The 15,629-nt window shown below is 45.9% G+C and overlaps 1 protein-coding gene across 9 annotated transcripts in view; it reads left to right on the forward strand.

Annotated features, from left to right (window-relative positions):
* unc5cb (unc-5 netrin receptor Cb) overlaps nucleotides 1-15,629 on the forward strand; it is a 152,411-nt gene that overhangs the window by 57,974 nt on the left and 78,808 nt on the right. Inside the window, exon 2 of one of the 9 annotated variants that reach the window (XM_088281329.1) lies at nucleotides 3,562-3,730. The exons of the other annotated variants lie outside the window; for them this stretch is intronic. Coding sequence (XP_088137455.1) covers nucleotides 3,631-3,730 — 100 coding nt within the window. The 5' untranslated portion in view covers nucleotides 3,562-3,630. The remainder of the gene's footprint in view (nucleotides 1-3,561; nucleotides 3,731-15,629) is intronic. 9 annotated transcript variants of the gene reach the window in all.

The raw sequence follows: 15,629 nt of genomic DNA on the forward strand, positions 1-15,629 counted from the left end.
CGCCGTGGTCGCAATCATCCGGCGGGTCAAGATGGAGAGTAATGAGCGTGGAGGGGGTGACCTCATTTCATACCTGCGACCGCAAAATGGCCCTTGAAAACAGCCAAGGCCAACACATTAGACATCGTCATCGCTCAGTCAAAAGGCCTGCGTGGCCTCTTTAGTCACCAAAGAGCTCCGTCATTACGGGGCGCCTGCCAAAGGGGGGGTGCGTGCGTGGAGCGCTGTCCCTGCTCGCCATCTACCCTTCATTTATGATTGGAGATCAGAGCAAGAATCTGGAGGGAGGGGGTCGAATGGATGGAGCGGAGGACACAGCCGAGGGGGGGGGATGATTACTCGTTAAGTGGTCCTCCTCGTGCCATTATTGGCAGTGGGGGCTGACAGAGCACATCGTGAGCGAGTATAAGTGCACACTCCACTCTTCCCCTTTAATTTGGCATCCTGACCTGCACCCCCCCAAACCCGGCACCTCAACACCCCCTGGCGCTCAACCGCTAATGTCCTCTTGACAGGAAGTTGCTGGCCGCCGTGTCATTTGAAATGGAAATGACTAACTTTGATGAGCGTGAGTCGGGGGGAGGAGTAACTTTTGTTATGGGGTTGTCGCTTTTAATCTGTTTCACATGGTTTCTTTTTTTTTTTTTTTTTTGTCGTGCGATGACTTTATGGAGTTTAAAGAGTTGCGGTATGGCTGCTTGTGTCCGACACGGAACGGAACGTGTCTTTTTCCAAAAGGCAGACTGGATGATGTCAGTGAAAATTCTATTTGTAATAGTTGTGTTATTGTGACCACCTGCTGCTGGTCTGCATTTTTGGGTTGGCCCCAAATCCAAACTGTAGCTTCCCGTTATGCTACGAGATGAATATTAAATCTAGATTTTCTTTTAATTTGCACCCCCCCCTTATTTTTGATAACTCCGTATTGAACGTGTCACATTGTCAATTTTTTTTAAAAATGGTTTCTTAATTTTTTCTTGTGTTGTGCACGCCTGGCCACTAGTTGGCACTGTGACATTTTTTGCTAACCCTCCTGTTATGGTACGGGTTAATTTGATCTGTTTTACTGTGAAAAGGAAACAATCTTGATAAAGGGATATTTAATAAAAACAAACAAAACAAAAAAAAACCTTTCCAGAATAAATATGTATTTCAAAAAAAATATTCACAAAATATTTTTAATTTTAAAAAATTGCCCACTCAGTGTAAAAAAAAAACAAAAACAAAACCGTGTGTCTCAGTGACAATCTTTTTTTTTTTTTTATCACATTAGTTTCATTGTTGCGCTGCATTTTCGTGTCGGCCCGAAAGTCACTCATTTGAGATTTGAGCAAATGAATGTGTTGTACCACCGCCATACATGCTATTCTACCTAGCAAAGAGGATTACGGATTTGCGATGCTGCTGCAATGCTACTACTTTTAAATATGCACATGGATATTACACACACCCAAAAAGCTTAAACTGCACATGAACAGCCAAAATCTCTGGGCATTCAGGCCCTATTTTTTTTTCGCAAGTTAATTTGAAGGTGAGAAAAGAAAAGTACAAGAGTACACAAACAACAGTGAACCGTTGACAGTTCGTTTAAAGTCCTTTAAGTTGCTCATCCCTTGTCTGGCTTACTACTGCTTCTGTTTATAACATTTTTTTTTTTCAACAAGTCAGTGTCTAAGTCAATGTGCGAATGTCACATGACCAAACCCAGAAACAGGTGAGCCGTGATTGGTCGTGAAGTCCCTCAGTTGACAGCTAGTGGCAAAATGGCCGCCACCTCAGATGAATAAAATAAAAAAAACAACGCAACATTATTCAAAAATACTTCGTTTAGACTAATGGGGACGGATAGAACATATTTTTTTATATGATTTTTATTTATTTATTTTTTTTTATTAACCTTCAGTTTTGAAAAACAGCCCGAAGCACATCTCCCCTCATGCCTGAACCTTTTTTGTTATTCAAGGCGGACGCTTTACTGTATGTGCAGCTCTGATGAGTCGGTCCATCCTCTCTCCCGAGGTGGAAAATAATTGCGAAGCGAATACGGGTGACGCCAACACCTGAGTCACACGGCGCCCACGTGGAGGCGTCGGCCTGCGCCTCTTTTTCCTCGACCGACTAATCAGCCTCTCTCTCTCTCTCTCTCTCGATCTCGCCCGCTTTTCATTCTGATTGACAAAGCTAAACCTTTAATCCTGGCTTTGCCCTGTCTTGTGCCGAGTCGGAGGCGCAGCGGCGAAAAAGCAAATCTATGGAATCCCCTCCCTGAAGAACGAGAGCGGCGTTGGTGCGTCGTGAGTTATTTGCTGTGGAAACATCCACACATGTAATGGACCTGAGCGCCGTTTCCCGTTTCGTGTCACATGTCGGCGGCGTGATGGAGCTCGCCGGTTGCCAGAGCCTGCGTTAATATCGCCTTGGGGGGGGGGGGGCTTGTGGTCAATGTATGTCAGTAGAACAGACAGGCAGACGTGGGGGGGGGGGGTTCAGGGGATGAGGCCACCGGTCCCAACTGAAACACGAGAGCAGGAGACTCTCGACCCCCCCGGCCCGTCGCCCCCCCCCATTTCCTGTCTCCTCTTTATCAGCATCCTCGTCTTTGTTATTTCAGCGCTCTTAAAGCGGCCTGCTGCTGATAAATGTTTGTTACTCTGTTTGTTTTTAGGCCCGTTTTAAGAGGCTCACTTGAGGAACCGTATCCGTCCTCGCCGGTCCTTTGGTCGGCTTTGCGATGAGTGCAAAGAAAGAAAGAGAGAGAGAGAGAGAGAGAGAGAGAGAGAGAGAGAGAGAGAGAGAGAGAGAGAGTTCTGGCCTCTGGTTTGCATTTTGCATTGCGGCTCGGCTTCGTGAACAATCTTCCTGGTTAAAACCTCAACTATTTCTCACGGCTATAAGGACCCTCTGGTAAAATCAAATCATTAAAATAAATCAATCAAACCCCCCCCCCCTTTTCTTTTTTTACCCTTTCAGTTTAAGGGCGGGAGACATTTCAAAGAGGCCATTGGAAATTTCAACAGTCGCCTTCATTTACTCTCTTTTTTTCACTACATCCAATATTTGTGTTTCCAAATCCAGCGTGCTCCTGTTTTTCTTAGCTTTCCTCTATGAGGACGCGGTCTTGTTTGCCTGCATATGGCGGCAGTCAGTATATATATATATATGTGTGTGTGTGTGTGTGTGTGTAAGTCGTGGGGAGCTTTGTGTGTTTATTCAATAATAACAGAGAGTCTGAGAAAGTCTGGTTCCGATAAATCTGTGCGAATACCAGACCATTCATCCTCAGGAAATCAATCTTTCTCATAATTCCCCTCATTTTTCTTCCATCTGTTATCTACATAGCTGCCAAACTGACTATTTTAAATAGAGCAGACCATTAACAGGGGGGGGGGGGGCTTGTGGTGGAGGAAGGGAGGGTACAATTAAATTTGTCAGAATGCCAGCCTGTAAAGTTTTTATTTTTTTTTCAGAATGAAATGAGGTGCTAAATTAAAAGTTTTGTCATTTTGTAAGCGCCATGTGTGTGTGTGTGTGTGTGTGCGTGTGATTAATCTGCTTTCACAGACCTTCATGTGCTCCAGTCTTCAATAATGCTCCGAATGTGCGTCAAGAGTCCGACAGGCCATGTGATGAATGGACAGTTTTCTTTATTTGCATGACCCGCACATGTGTAATTATGACTCGGCAAACACGCTGGAATCCGTCCGCGGCTTCGAAAAAGTGAAGCCTTCAGGTATGTGATGAGGTCAAATTGACTCATTTGGAAGTCAAATAGGAGTCGAAATGCAGTTTTTGCATCTGAAATTTAATCTGTTCAAGTTGGGGTTGAACATTTAAATCAGTATCGCAATGGCGTAAAATACAATTTTCAAACTTGCAATTTAAAAAAAAAAAGAAAATTGAACTTTCGATCAGAATCGGTGTTGTTTTGACGGCATTTCAATTAATTGCAATTTTTTTTTTTATCTCCAAGTAAATTGAGTTACAATCTTGGTCAACAAGCAACAAACTTTATACAAAGTCAGGGACAACTTTATAAAAAAAAAAAAAATGAAGTTTGATTTTGAGTGTTAAAGAGCTCTGACTGGGAAAGGCTGGGAATGGTTTGTGTTGTTTTTTTTTTTTTTTCAGTTTGTGACGCTTTTTGGTGAATATAAATAACAAGTCTGGGTCGACCCGAGAACATTAATTCCCGAGCAAGGAAAGTAACCGGAGAGCTAAAAGGGCGACTTTCCAAGCGGATGACCGAGGGCCTCTCGCCACACTTCCTGACCTTTTTCCCCCCATTTACTTTCAGCTTTTGTTTTTCTCCTTCCAGTAACGACTCGGAACTCCAGCTTGCGCTTGGGTGTCAGCGCTTTCTCTCCATTTGTACATCGTCTTTGCGAGCTTGTGTGTGTGTGTGCCATATCTCCACGATCAGTCCCCGGTGGGTCGAGTCCTGGCAGACAGTGTTTAACAGGGCTAAGCTCAGTGGCGCTCATTTAAATGGGGGGGCCGGGGGGGGGGGGGGGGGGCTCGACAGAAGCCCCGTAGTGAAGGGGCTTGTTTTATGATTCTTCACATGTAGAAAGTCCATCAACAACACGACTTGTCTGCACGGGGCGCTCTTGGACCGGGTCGACGTGGGTGGCTGGCTCAGCAAAATAAGTCCGATTTGCCTCCAGTGTCGAGGGAGTCGTGCTTGTCTTCGCTTCGCATTGCGTCACTAGCATTAGCGCTTTCTCCAAGCTTTGAAGCGGTGACATTTAACTCAAAAAATGTCACTGGTCAAGGTGTTGTCGTTCCCATGGAGACGCCATATTCACATTGGGCGCTATAATAGTGCGGGTCTCATTAAAAGGTGGCACCTGGCCTGGTGAGTGACGTGGGTGACGGGGAATTAGCATGCGTGGTTGATGTTAGCGGCTGGCTAACTGTTAGCCAGTCAGCGGAAAAGTTTCTCTCCTTGAAGACGTACGGGGCGTTTTCATTAGCTGGTAGGTTACGTTGAATTACCCAATTTTGAAATCTTATGTAATGCGATAGCTGAGAAACCTACTTCAGAATAGTGAGAAATTATTTGTAACGTCTAACTTCGCACCACTGCCATCATTTCATAGAAGATGGCCAGAGAGATGCACTGAAAATGTGGTTCTCTCATTTCTTTCAAAATAATAAAAAAAAAAAAAAAACTCCAATAAAACGGCTTACATGCGGTGATTTGTATGCATTGTTGCATTCATGAACGCCGTTCAAACAAAGTCGTTCATGACAACGAGGCTCCGGCGTGGCTCGGAAAGTTCACCGCGCTAAATGTCAGCGCTGCTAATGAGCCGCCATCGTCACCCTCCCGCACCAACGGCAAAAAGCAGACCGCCATGCATGAGGCGGACACGTCGCCGTTAAGATTCTTTCAATAAATTGGCGACAATCATTGCAAATTTTCCTCAGTGAGACACGAACAGGATGACTTCCGTTTGTTTCATTTTCCCGGAGAAAAGCAAACAGTTGGCGGCGGGTGAATAATGCATGTTGTTGCTCTAGAATACAAAGAGGACACAAGTGGAATACGCAACCGCCCCCCCCCCAGTAAACCAGGTCACAGAAGAGGATGGGGGGGCTATTTTGTATACAGATTAGCAATTTTGCTCTGAATTTCCACCGTAAACACAACTCTTGTTTGCTATTTAACCTCCGCGAGCTCCCAATCTGCTCAGGCGTGGAGCACAAAATATTGGTTGGTACGTGCGTGCGGACACACAAGTGAAGCAGAACAAGAGACGGTTGGGAAATATCTTTACCAGTCTTCGGTTAGAGGAACATTGTGAATTAATTTTTTTTTAAACACAATTTAAAGCACTTGCCAGGCACTGCAAAAAAAAAAACTCGACTGTTTGCATAAAAGCAATTCAAAAGTCAAATTCGTCTTCCAATCTTTGCCTTTTTGTCAGTGCTAAACCACACACTCACGCGCACAAAAAAAAAAAAAGAAGCTCCATTTCAAGTTCTTATGACGGCTCTCTGTTTTTGTTTTCTTCCTTTGATTATTGCTGCTAGGAAACCGGCCCGAGCCGTTACCTTGGAGTCCGCTAATGAAGCCCACGGGGTGCATTCGTATCGATTGTACCATTAGCGACAGAATTGGACTCTTTATCTGTGCATCCATTTTTTTGCCACTTAAGGATGTCGAGCCATTTCCCAACATGCGCTCTGGAAATGAGAGAGCGCGTGATGATGCTAATGGAGGTGGCGATGATGAAGCGTCCGCTTGAGCCTTTTGGGAGTCCGCCAGCCTCGCAGTGGTGGCACTTTTTTTTAAAAAAACAAAACCAAAACTCAATTGTATAGATTGGATTCAGTATGAAATGAAGATAAAGATGCAAATTATCGGGCCAATTAAATATGGATGAGGCCGGAATGGCGTGGCGTTATTGCGCCATAAATCCCCGTGAAAAACTTTTGATGTCGAGGCGCCGTAAAGACTCCAAGGATGCTAAACTGGCGCAAGTTTGTTTTACCGTCGTCTCGGATGGGTGGATTTGTTGCGACCAAATTCGCCGTTTGAGGTTTTGGAAAAGCCGCTAAGTATAGCAACAACGTCGCTAAGTTGGCAACACTGAGGAGGGTGAAGGACACTCGGGCTGTCATTTTTTTTTCTTCTCGGTATTTTGGCCGATGAATCTTTTGTAAAGAAACCTTGCGATCCTTTTAAGTTATAAAAAAAAAAAATGTGGACGTGTCCTATCAAGGCCCACCCCAATCGGCTATGCTAATGTAGCAATTTTCCGATTGTCAAGCTAATGCTAATGTTGCCTTTGGGAAACCACGGCGACATGCTCGGACCTTTTTTCAACCAACCGTTTCAAAGTGCAACGTCACTTCTTGTCTTATTGAAACTAACTCGGCCGTCCTTTTGCAGTTGCTTTGCGCTGAGCGACGACGACCGCCAAAATGTGAGCGGCTTTTGTGGCTACGCTGCCACAGCGTGCCGATGAGTTTCCATTTTCACGTCTGTGATTGTCATCATCTTGTCCGTAGGCGACAGTGTTGGTGGCATCGCAAAAAAACCACACACACTATAACCTAGCGCCGCATGCTGACGTCAATGTCCATATATTTTCCGTCTTTTTATATGACATTTAGTGCGTCTGCGTGTGTATGTGCTCCATTTCTGGTTCTGTGAGCCACATACCAATTTTTTGGGGTATTTTTCTCGAACATGTTCCTTTTTTCATTTTTGGGGAAAGCTTCTTAAAATGACGTCTTTCCTTCATTGCGGCCATGTGTGTCCTGTAAGCCCGCAGAAAGTCGTGCAGCTGCTGCCGAGTCGGCACACTACTGTAAAACGATACGGCGTAATGCTTTGCGGCAGATATTTTCAAGCATGCGCAACGGAAACCGATAATTCGCTAGTGACACACTCCGCATAGAGCTTTCTGTCTTTCTTTTTTTTTTTTTTCGTGCTAACATGAGGGAAGCCGATATGTCAGGTAATATGGGGACGTCTGCCGTGCGAAGGAAGGAGCCGTGCGGGGGTAAACCGTACCTCCTGATGGGCGTCTTTCCGTGGCCGCTTATGACGGCACACGTCCCCTCCGAGCCGTCGCATTTACACCGCACGTTTGTTTTTACAACACGACTAAAATGGCGGGCCGGCTTCCTGCCTTAGCCGCACTCGCCTGCGCTATCGCCCGCTTTTTCCACGGCAAATGTTTTATTTAGCGGCCGCGTTCGCTATACGATGAGACCCGCCAACAAAAGCAACAATGTTGTCCAGTGGAAGAGTCCCAAAAAAAATAAATAAAAAATGGGGCGGTGGAGCCCAGGGAATGAAAGGAGATGGGGATTGCGAAGCCACTCGTAAAGCTGGTGGTTTAAAGCCACAAGATGAGCAGTCTGAAAGAATGGCGGATTAAAGCATATTAACTGAAACGCTATTCTCGCTTGCTTTGTGTGGCTTTTTGTTCATTGGAAAATAGGTTAAAAAACGGTAAACAAACACAAGCAGTGTGTTGAGAGAAAAGGAAACCTTGCATATTTATACCCTCCTGCCATTCCTGGAAATGTGGCCCGGTAATCCGAGCTCTATTGTGCGTTGTCTCGCTGCGCAACACCAGATATGTGCGCAACCTGCTTTTGCTTTGGCCTGCCATTTATTCTCATCGGCAGTTGTTTCCGTTGTGACTTTATTTGAGCGCCACAAGCACGGGAAACCCGAGATCGACTATTCAAGTCGGTAGTCTCAGTTTTCTTTCCTTTCGCCAGTTTGGTTTGGTAAGACGAAGCCTCGTTGAAAGCGAAGGGCGGGCGGGTCACTCGGGCGCGGCCAGACAAAAGCAGCGTACGCACAAAATTGATTTTTAACATCTTAACCGATTTGTGCGAGACCCCACGCATGACGGGGAGGGAGAGAGAGAGGGAGAGAGAGAGGGAGAGAGAGAGGGAGAGAGAGAGGGAGAGAGAGTGGGAGAGAGGAGAGAGAGAGAGAGGGAGGAGAGAGGGAGAGAGAGAGAGAGAGAGAGAGAGAGAGAGAGAGAGAGAGAGAGAGAGAGAGAGGAGAGAGAGAGGGAGGAGACGAGAGAGGAGGAGAGAGAGAGAGACGAGAGAGAGAGAGAGAGAGAGAAGAGAGAGAGAGCGAGCGAGAGAGCGAGAGAGAGAGAGAGAGAGAGAGAGAGAGAGAGAGAGAGAGAGAGAGAGAGAGAGCGAGAGAGAGAGAGATCGAGAGAGAGAGAGAGAGAGAGAGAGAGAGAGAGAGAGAGAGGCCGCAGAACAATCGCTGCGAAAACTCACTCATCTGATTTCCCCGCTCGGCTTAATACAATTGCGAGGCGAGCAGTGCCCATCTTGTTGTGATTAAACGTGTTTATACGGGAGAAGGGAGGTGTTTACTGTGGAAAGTGTGCCCCTCGCAAACCACCCACCACCCCCCCCCCCCCTTTTTTTTTCCCTGCGACTCATTTAGGAAGGCAAGGGGGAAAAAAAGTTGCTGAAATTATTTACAACTGCAAAAAGGAGTTCTGTCACAAGCAAGAGTTCCGTTGGGCTCGCCCGCATTGTTCCGTCTTGGCCGTCCACAAAGCTTGAAATTCTCCTGGAATAACGGCGGGAAGGCAAGTCGTTGTGGGATTATTGGATCGCTACGGTTTGAATAAAACTCTTCTTTGTACGAGCGCGATCGCTTTGTGCGTTGCACAATGGCGCTTTTCCGTAATTGCGCCCGCAATCCGTCTCTCGAATTGCATGTGACTGCCGCACACGGCAAATCAAATCACTTGTTTTTCCTTTTCATATTCGTAAGGCGCCGCCCACCGCAGGCCTCGCCTAGTCCGAGCGAGAACGTCGCCCCCCCCGCCCCCCCGGTGCCCGCGTTGGCTTCACAGACCGCAGCACTTTGCTTTATTGGCGCGCGTTTGGGCCGCTGTTTACTCGGCAGCAGGCCACTTGTTATCTCGGGCAACATATGCTCGTGTCCTGACCGATCTTGTCCTGCTTTTATCTTCTTTGGCTTTCCTTGGGAGGAGAAGCCATTTAGTGCCAGGGTCAGAGTTGGAATTGACAGCCACCACTAAACAAATCTGTCCGTCCCGACGGTGCATCAATTGTCCCCGCCCCTTCCGCTTCTCTAATCTAACTAATGCACCCGCGTGTGTGCTGCAAAGTGAATTAAGCATTGAAAAGTCAATCGGTGATCCATCTGACGGAGCTGCGTGCGTGCACATTAGCAGTTTCTCTGCAGCCTCCGTAATCGTATTACACAAGTTGGCCGCTCTAACGATCAGGCCTTACACACACTTATACACACTCTTCGCCGTCGTCGTTAATCGCCTTCTCCAGGAGCGCGGATGACGAGGCGAGGAGTTCAGCCCGATGCCGACGTGACGTGAAATCAAGATTTTTTCTTTCATTGTCTTTCCATCTGCCGCGTTGCCATCGCGGCTGCGTCTTCTTGGACTCTCCCGCTGTGTGGTCGGAGCTCTGGATTTCTGCTTCCATATCTCCCACTGCCTGTTTTCTGTGTGCCGTCAGCGGGCCTGGCTCTCTTCCGGACCGACGCAACATGATAAGATGAGCCCACGCTCCTCCGCTGTCCCATGCAATCTTACGTGAGGCTCGAAAGCAAACATCTTTTTTTTTTTTGAAGTACACTTTATTCCCACTGATTTGTGACGTTTGGTGTTTTTGTTCTCCCGTTAAAAAACTTTCAATTGAAGTGCTTTGATGAAATATGTTGAAACCCTACGAGAGAAAATAAATCCGAATATGTTGGCTTAGCAAGCACACCCAAAATGGATTCCATCCACGTTTAGCGATGAACTTCATTGGAGCGTTTCTCATCTCTTCCGTTCAAAGTCAGGTCCGACATATATTCTTGATCTCCTGCGAAGAGCAACGACGAACAAACTTTATCTCGTGGACGCCAATGTCATCCTCCAAAATCTTGTCGATGTTTTTTTTCCCCCCAGAAGACTGGAAGCTTTTGTTTGAGCACTTCATTGACCTTTTTTTATCGGAGGCAGACGAGAGCAACGGACCTGGAAGATGCAGATGTAATGAAGCAATACTTTTGGTTGCGCGGACATGACTGCACCTCGGCCTGCGTAAAAGACTTTACTGGAGCCACGTGCGTGCGCTTTATCGGCCGGGAGCTCCGGGGAGGGGAACAAACGGACAGAGTGGATGATTAAAAGCGTTGTTGTGTTGATTTGCTGCGTGTGTTGCCATGCGAGAAACCATTTGGACTCGCTAATGGAGACTCGGACTTGGGGGAAACCAGGCTGAAGCTGTTCAAAATTTGCTGGTCGCTGACTCCTTGCGGCCCAAGAACGGGACAGGGACAAAGCGTCCTGGGAGAAGGTGGTTGGGGAGAGAGATGGGGGGGGGGGCGCGAGGGGAAGCGGCCGGAGGCATGGGAGAAACTCGGAGCGAGATACTGAAAGATGACCTCTGCGTTTAGCCCCGCTCAAGGCTGGCGATGTATCGATGCACTGTGGCAACGCAGCCCCCCCCCCCCACTGACCTCCGAGGCCAAAAAGGCGCCCCCTCCCCCTTCTGTATTTGCAGCTCCGATTAGGGACACGGTGACACCCTACCTGCCAGATGACACTCCTTGATCCTCTGATGCCCGAGAAGAAGAGCAGTTTGTGTGCATGTATTAAATCCCTCCGGGTGAACTTGTCACGGAGTCCGGTCATCAGATACGCCCCCCCCCCCCCCACACACACACACACACACACACACACACACACACACATTGCTGTGTGTGTGAGAGCGCGAGATGGGACGGGCTGCTTTATCACGATGATCTGAAAGGTCACTTCATCATTGTCGGATGTCACTGCAGCACCTCCACATGGGGTTCGGGGGGGGGGGGGTGTTGGAGGGTCTCCCCAGTTTGTAGTGACCCCTCCCCAAACCGAAAAGATGAGCCAAAGCAAAAGGGACTTTTTTTGCGGTTCGATTCACACATGCTTTGTAGCAAGGCAACAACAATAACATATTCAATTGTTTTTTTGTTTTTGTTTTTTGTTTTGTTTAGTTTTTTTTTATGTGTCCTGATCTGATTCGAGTTAGTCAAAATCAACAAGCCAAGGACTGGAGTGTAACGCTTTCACATTTTGGCTTCATCGTCGCTAACGATGCACATATACAAGACACGTAATTTGGAGCCGAGCTGCGAGCTTCCTCTTCTTTTTTGGGGGGAATTCTTATTCGGGTGCCAACCGAGACCTTTGGCCAGTCCCAATTGTTTCTATAAAAATTATTATGATGTTTATTTTTTGCAAAATGTCGTTGCCGCGGCCCAAAAAGTAAGCAGAATATTCACAAAAACTCACGAATGTACACCTGACCTGGCAAAACATTCAACATTTTAGAGTGTGCAATTTTTAATGACGTGCTCAGTGGCGTCGCCCGCAAATTTTTGACGAAGCAGCTCAGATTCGATTTGTGAAATCGGAAAGTGCACGAAACAGCTCAATTGCTACGAAGCGATATTTTAATCCTAACATTTTTTTAATGATTTTATTATTCTTTTTTTTTAAGTTTGAAAATATAAGAAAACGCACAAATACGGCCTGAGCAAAAAATACAAAAAATCCATGTTTGAGGTTTTCACTGTCCAAAAATTCCAATTCCAACTTGCCAGTACCTGGAAGTTTTTCGCCCTTTTTTCGCAGCGCGCAGCTCTCGTCGCTCTTCGGATTTGAAAAGGCGCTCCGTTGCTCTTGTCTGGCATCCATCCCGTTTTTGGCCTCCCTTCCTCTCCTCCTCGGATGTGGCTTCTGCTGGCAGCTCTTTAGGGATCAACAGGATTCCTAATTAAGCTCATTAAATATTGTTATTGGAGCTTGTTAAATCTCACTCTGACGCTGGCGCCACTTTTAATGTCCGACTTTACTAATTCATACACACACACGATCACAAACATGCACAAGTCACCCACACGTTGCTTTCGTGGGTGTAATTAAAGTCTTCCATAAAGCCTGCGCTTCATTTATTATTTTTTTTTAGAGGGGCAAAATGGGGAGCGCGTCGCAACCATTTGTTCTCATACGGAGTGGCTGGGGGGGGGGGGGGGGGGGGGGGTTAAGAAAATCGAATATTTGGTAAGACTGTAAGACTCTCCAACGAACAGTTCGCCTCCCTTGGCCCTGTTCCCAGAGGACACATCAATTTCAAATATTGTTCTTTGGCTGTGAACAGGAACCGTATCCCGCCGTGATTTGGGGGTCTTCGGGGGGCTCCTGAATCAGTCTTTTGACGCCCGACAATGTGGCCTTTCACGGCTCTTCTCTTGTCCCCATCCTGAGCACACACCAAGGCTGTTTTTCTTTTTGGGCTTTCACTTCCTCTTTTGTTACCTTTACCGACAAGCTCATGTTTTGGTTGCGTGCGTGTGAAAACAAGCAAACCGTTTCCACAAGAATTTGAGTTATCAATGAGTCGAGACATTTTAAATCGATTGGATTAACTGAATAATCGCTTGGCAAAGTTTTTTTTTTTGTTTTTTGTTTTGAATTTTTTTTCTCACTTGACTGTTAAAATATCTGACTTAGTTGAAGTTGAAGTCATACTAAAAAAAAAAAAATAAAATAAAATAAAATTACGAAGTATGTGTTCGAAGGGCTGCACGATAACTTTTATCGATACCATTGCAATTTTTATGTCACTAAAAAAATGACATTTTTGTGATGGAAAGAAAGTGTTGACATTTTTTGAGCTGGTTCAACGTGTTCTCATCTAAATAATGGAAATACCTTTCATTTTTTAAAGTTATTTAGTATGAATATTTGAGTCCAATCGGTGCGACAGAACATTTTCTTTATCCTCTGCACAGAACGAGATTTTACTGCAGCTTACTGAGGAGCTTGGCCGGGCTCCGTATGTCCGTTTTTTGTCCTGTAAACTCAATTAACCATTTTTCTACTCAACATTTGATGAGAAAGAATCACGGTAATCTAAAAAATAAGAAATTATGAAAAGCGACCAAGGACCGTTTCTCGTCTAAATACAGACTTTTTCACCACGGGCCATCTGGTGACATATTTTGTCTAACGCATGGCATCCATCAATAAATATTTATATATTTTCCTTCTGCATTCATGAAACGTCACCGCTCTGTAATGCTGTGTTGAAAAGCGTTGGGCAGATTCAAACAACAGATTTGCGGCAGGCCGTTGGGAAGCATCAACATGGCTCTTGTGATCCGTCAACTTCTCTCTGCCGTTTCGACAGTCAATCGGAAAAAGCGCGTCGTCGAGCGTATGCGCAGGGAGTCCCCGATATTTGTCAGCGCGTTTGACAGGTAATCAGCGGCAGCGTGCATGTGCGACGCTTCGTTCGGAGGAAATCGCAATCAGTCAAGTGATTGTGATTAAAAACAAACGTTGCTGTTTAAGGCCTCGTTTTTTTTTCGTCCACGTTGGAAAGTAAATTTGTCAGCTGTCCAACACACGCAGCTCTTGCCTTGAATAATTAATTCATCTGTTGCAGATAAACTTTGGAATACAATGAGCTGCGTGACACACGGGACAAAACCGGCTCAGCCCTATCGGGGTGTGTGTGTGTGTGTGTGTGTGCGCTCGTATTACTATCCTTCTTGAGACCTCGACCAGTAAAAACACCTTCTGTATTAGGACCAACCGGCTCAGCCCTATCTGTGTGTGTGTGCGCGAAAGACACTCTCTGCTTCCATGCATCTATCAACACTCGCGTTTCGCTTTGCGTGAAGCCGGCCGCCGACGCAGGCTCCAGATGTGTTTGGAATATCGACGAGCTGAATCTTTCTGTTAGCCTTCATTAGCGTGAGCCCCTTTGTAATTCGGGCCGCGACATTTTACTGAGGCTGACGAAGCTCGACAGAGGTGAAACTTGGCCCCCGGGGGCCGTGACCTTCCTGCTCTAATGAGATCACACGAGACGGCGATTTTTCACCGCTTGTACGCCGACCACTAGAAATGAGATGTCAAAAGTTGAAAATTAAAAAAAATGTCCGAGCTTTTCACAATGGGCCAAAAACAAAAAAACGGAGAGCGTCTTCCGGCCTTAGAATTATTTGTCACCATTAAGATGAGACTGTATTGATTCGGCATTGGGGAAATTTACAGCAGCGGATAAATCAAGCGAAGGGCCTCGATCATGGATCTTATTAGCTAAAAGGAGCTAAAGTTTTAAGCATTGAAAATCCGGTTGAACACGGAACGCTGATCCAAATAACGGATGATAAATATTGGCCAGTGGAATCATTCTCTGCTATTAGGTCCCAAACCTTTAGGCGATTAGCATAAAAAATGTGAGTAATTGACACCCTCTAAAAAATTGTTATAATCACCTCAATTAATAGTTAAAAATGTCAATATGCCCACGCTATCAAAACTTCAACTTCATTTCAAACTTGAAAAAAAAAATGTGAGTTTATTTGAATTCAAAAACACGCAGTGATCGAATTCAGACAGAAGACTTTACTTTCCGCTAACAACCCAGGCTGAACTTGGCTCCTCCCTGACCAGTGTTACTCCATTTAATAAATAACTAAATTTGATTAGTTTGAATTGACACTCTGCTGCATTCCAGTTTTCTTTCAATTTGACGCGCCCTTATTGAAGCTAAGTAACATCCTGTCGACAGCACAGAGTGTGCAACAAACCCTCATATTTCGTTTTTAGCTAACGCAAAAAAAAAAAAAAAGTCGCCTACGCTAAGAGCGAGGATGTGGTCAGTGGCACAAGAGCCGCCTCGGCGCCGCCACGTGGCCGGCAGGCCATTAAGCATCATTGTTTGTTGTTCTTCCCCGAGTGAGCATGTGCCGCTAAATCCACTAACCTGAAGCTGACCTCTGAAGGAGCATTTACTTCTAATTGGTGCCTCTCAGCTCCTTCGACGGCCAGATGTTCAGTCGGCCTGTTGCACCACCTTATCTTCCTGTTCAAACCAACCTCCGGCGGCCAGGTGGCTTTTTTTTTTTTTTTTTGCTCCATTTATTTAGGTAACTCCTGGAAAAGATTGAGACAACCTATATTTTGCCTCTCTCTTCTTTGATATATTGCAAGAAGTTGCACAGAGAGGTCATTGCTGAGTCAAGTCTTTTCGTGTGTGTGTGTTGGAAGTATAATATTGAGTACGAGTCGTGTTGCAGACAGGCTGGCTCACTA

This window comes from Idiotropiscis lumnitzeri, chromosome 18 (assembly GCF_059441095.1).
Source record: "Idiotropiscis lumnitzeri isolate Australia: NSW breed Sydney's pygmy pipehorse chromosome 18, RoL_Ilum_1.0, whole genome shotgun sequence".
In the NCBI taxonomy this organism is placed as follows: domain Eukaryota; kingdom Metazoa; phylum Chordata; class Actinopteri; order Syngnathiformes; family Syngnathidae; genus Idiotropiscis; species Idiotropiscis lumnitzeri.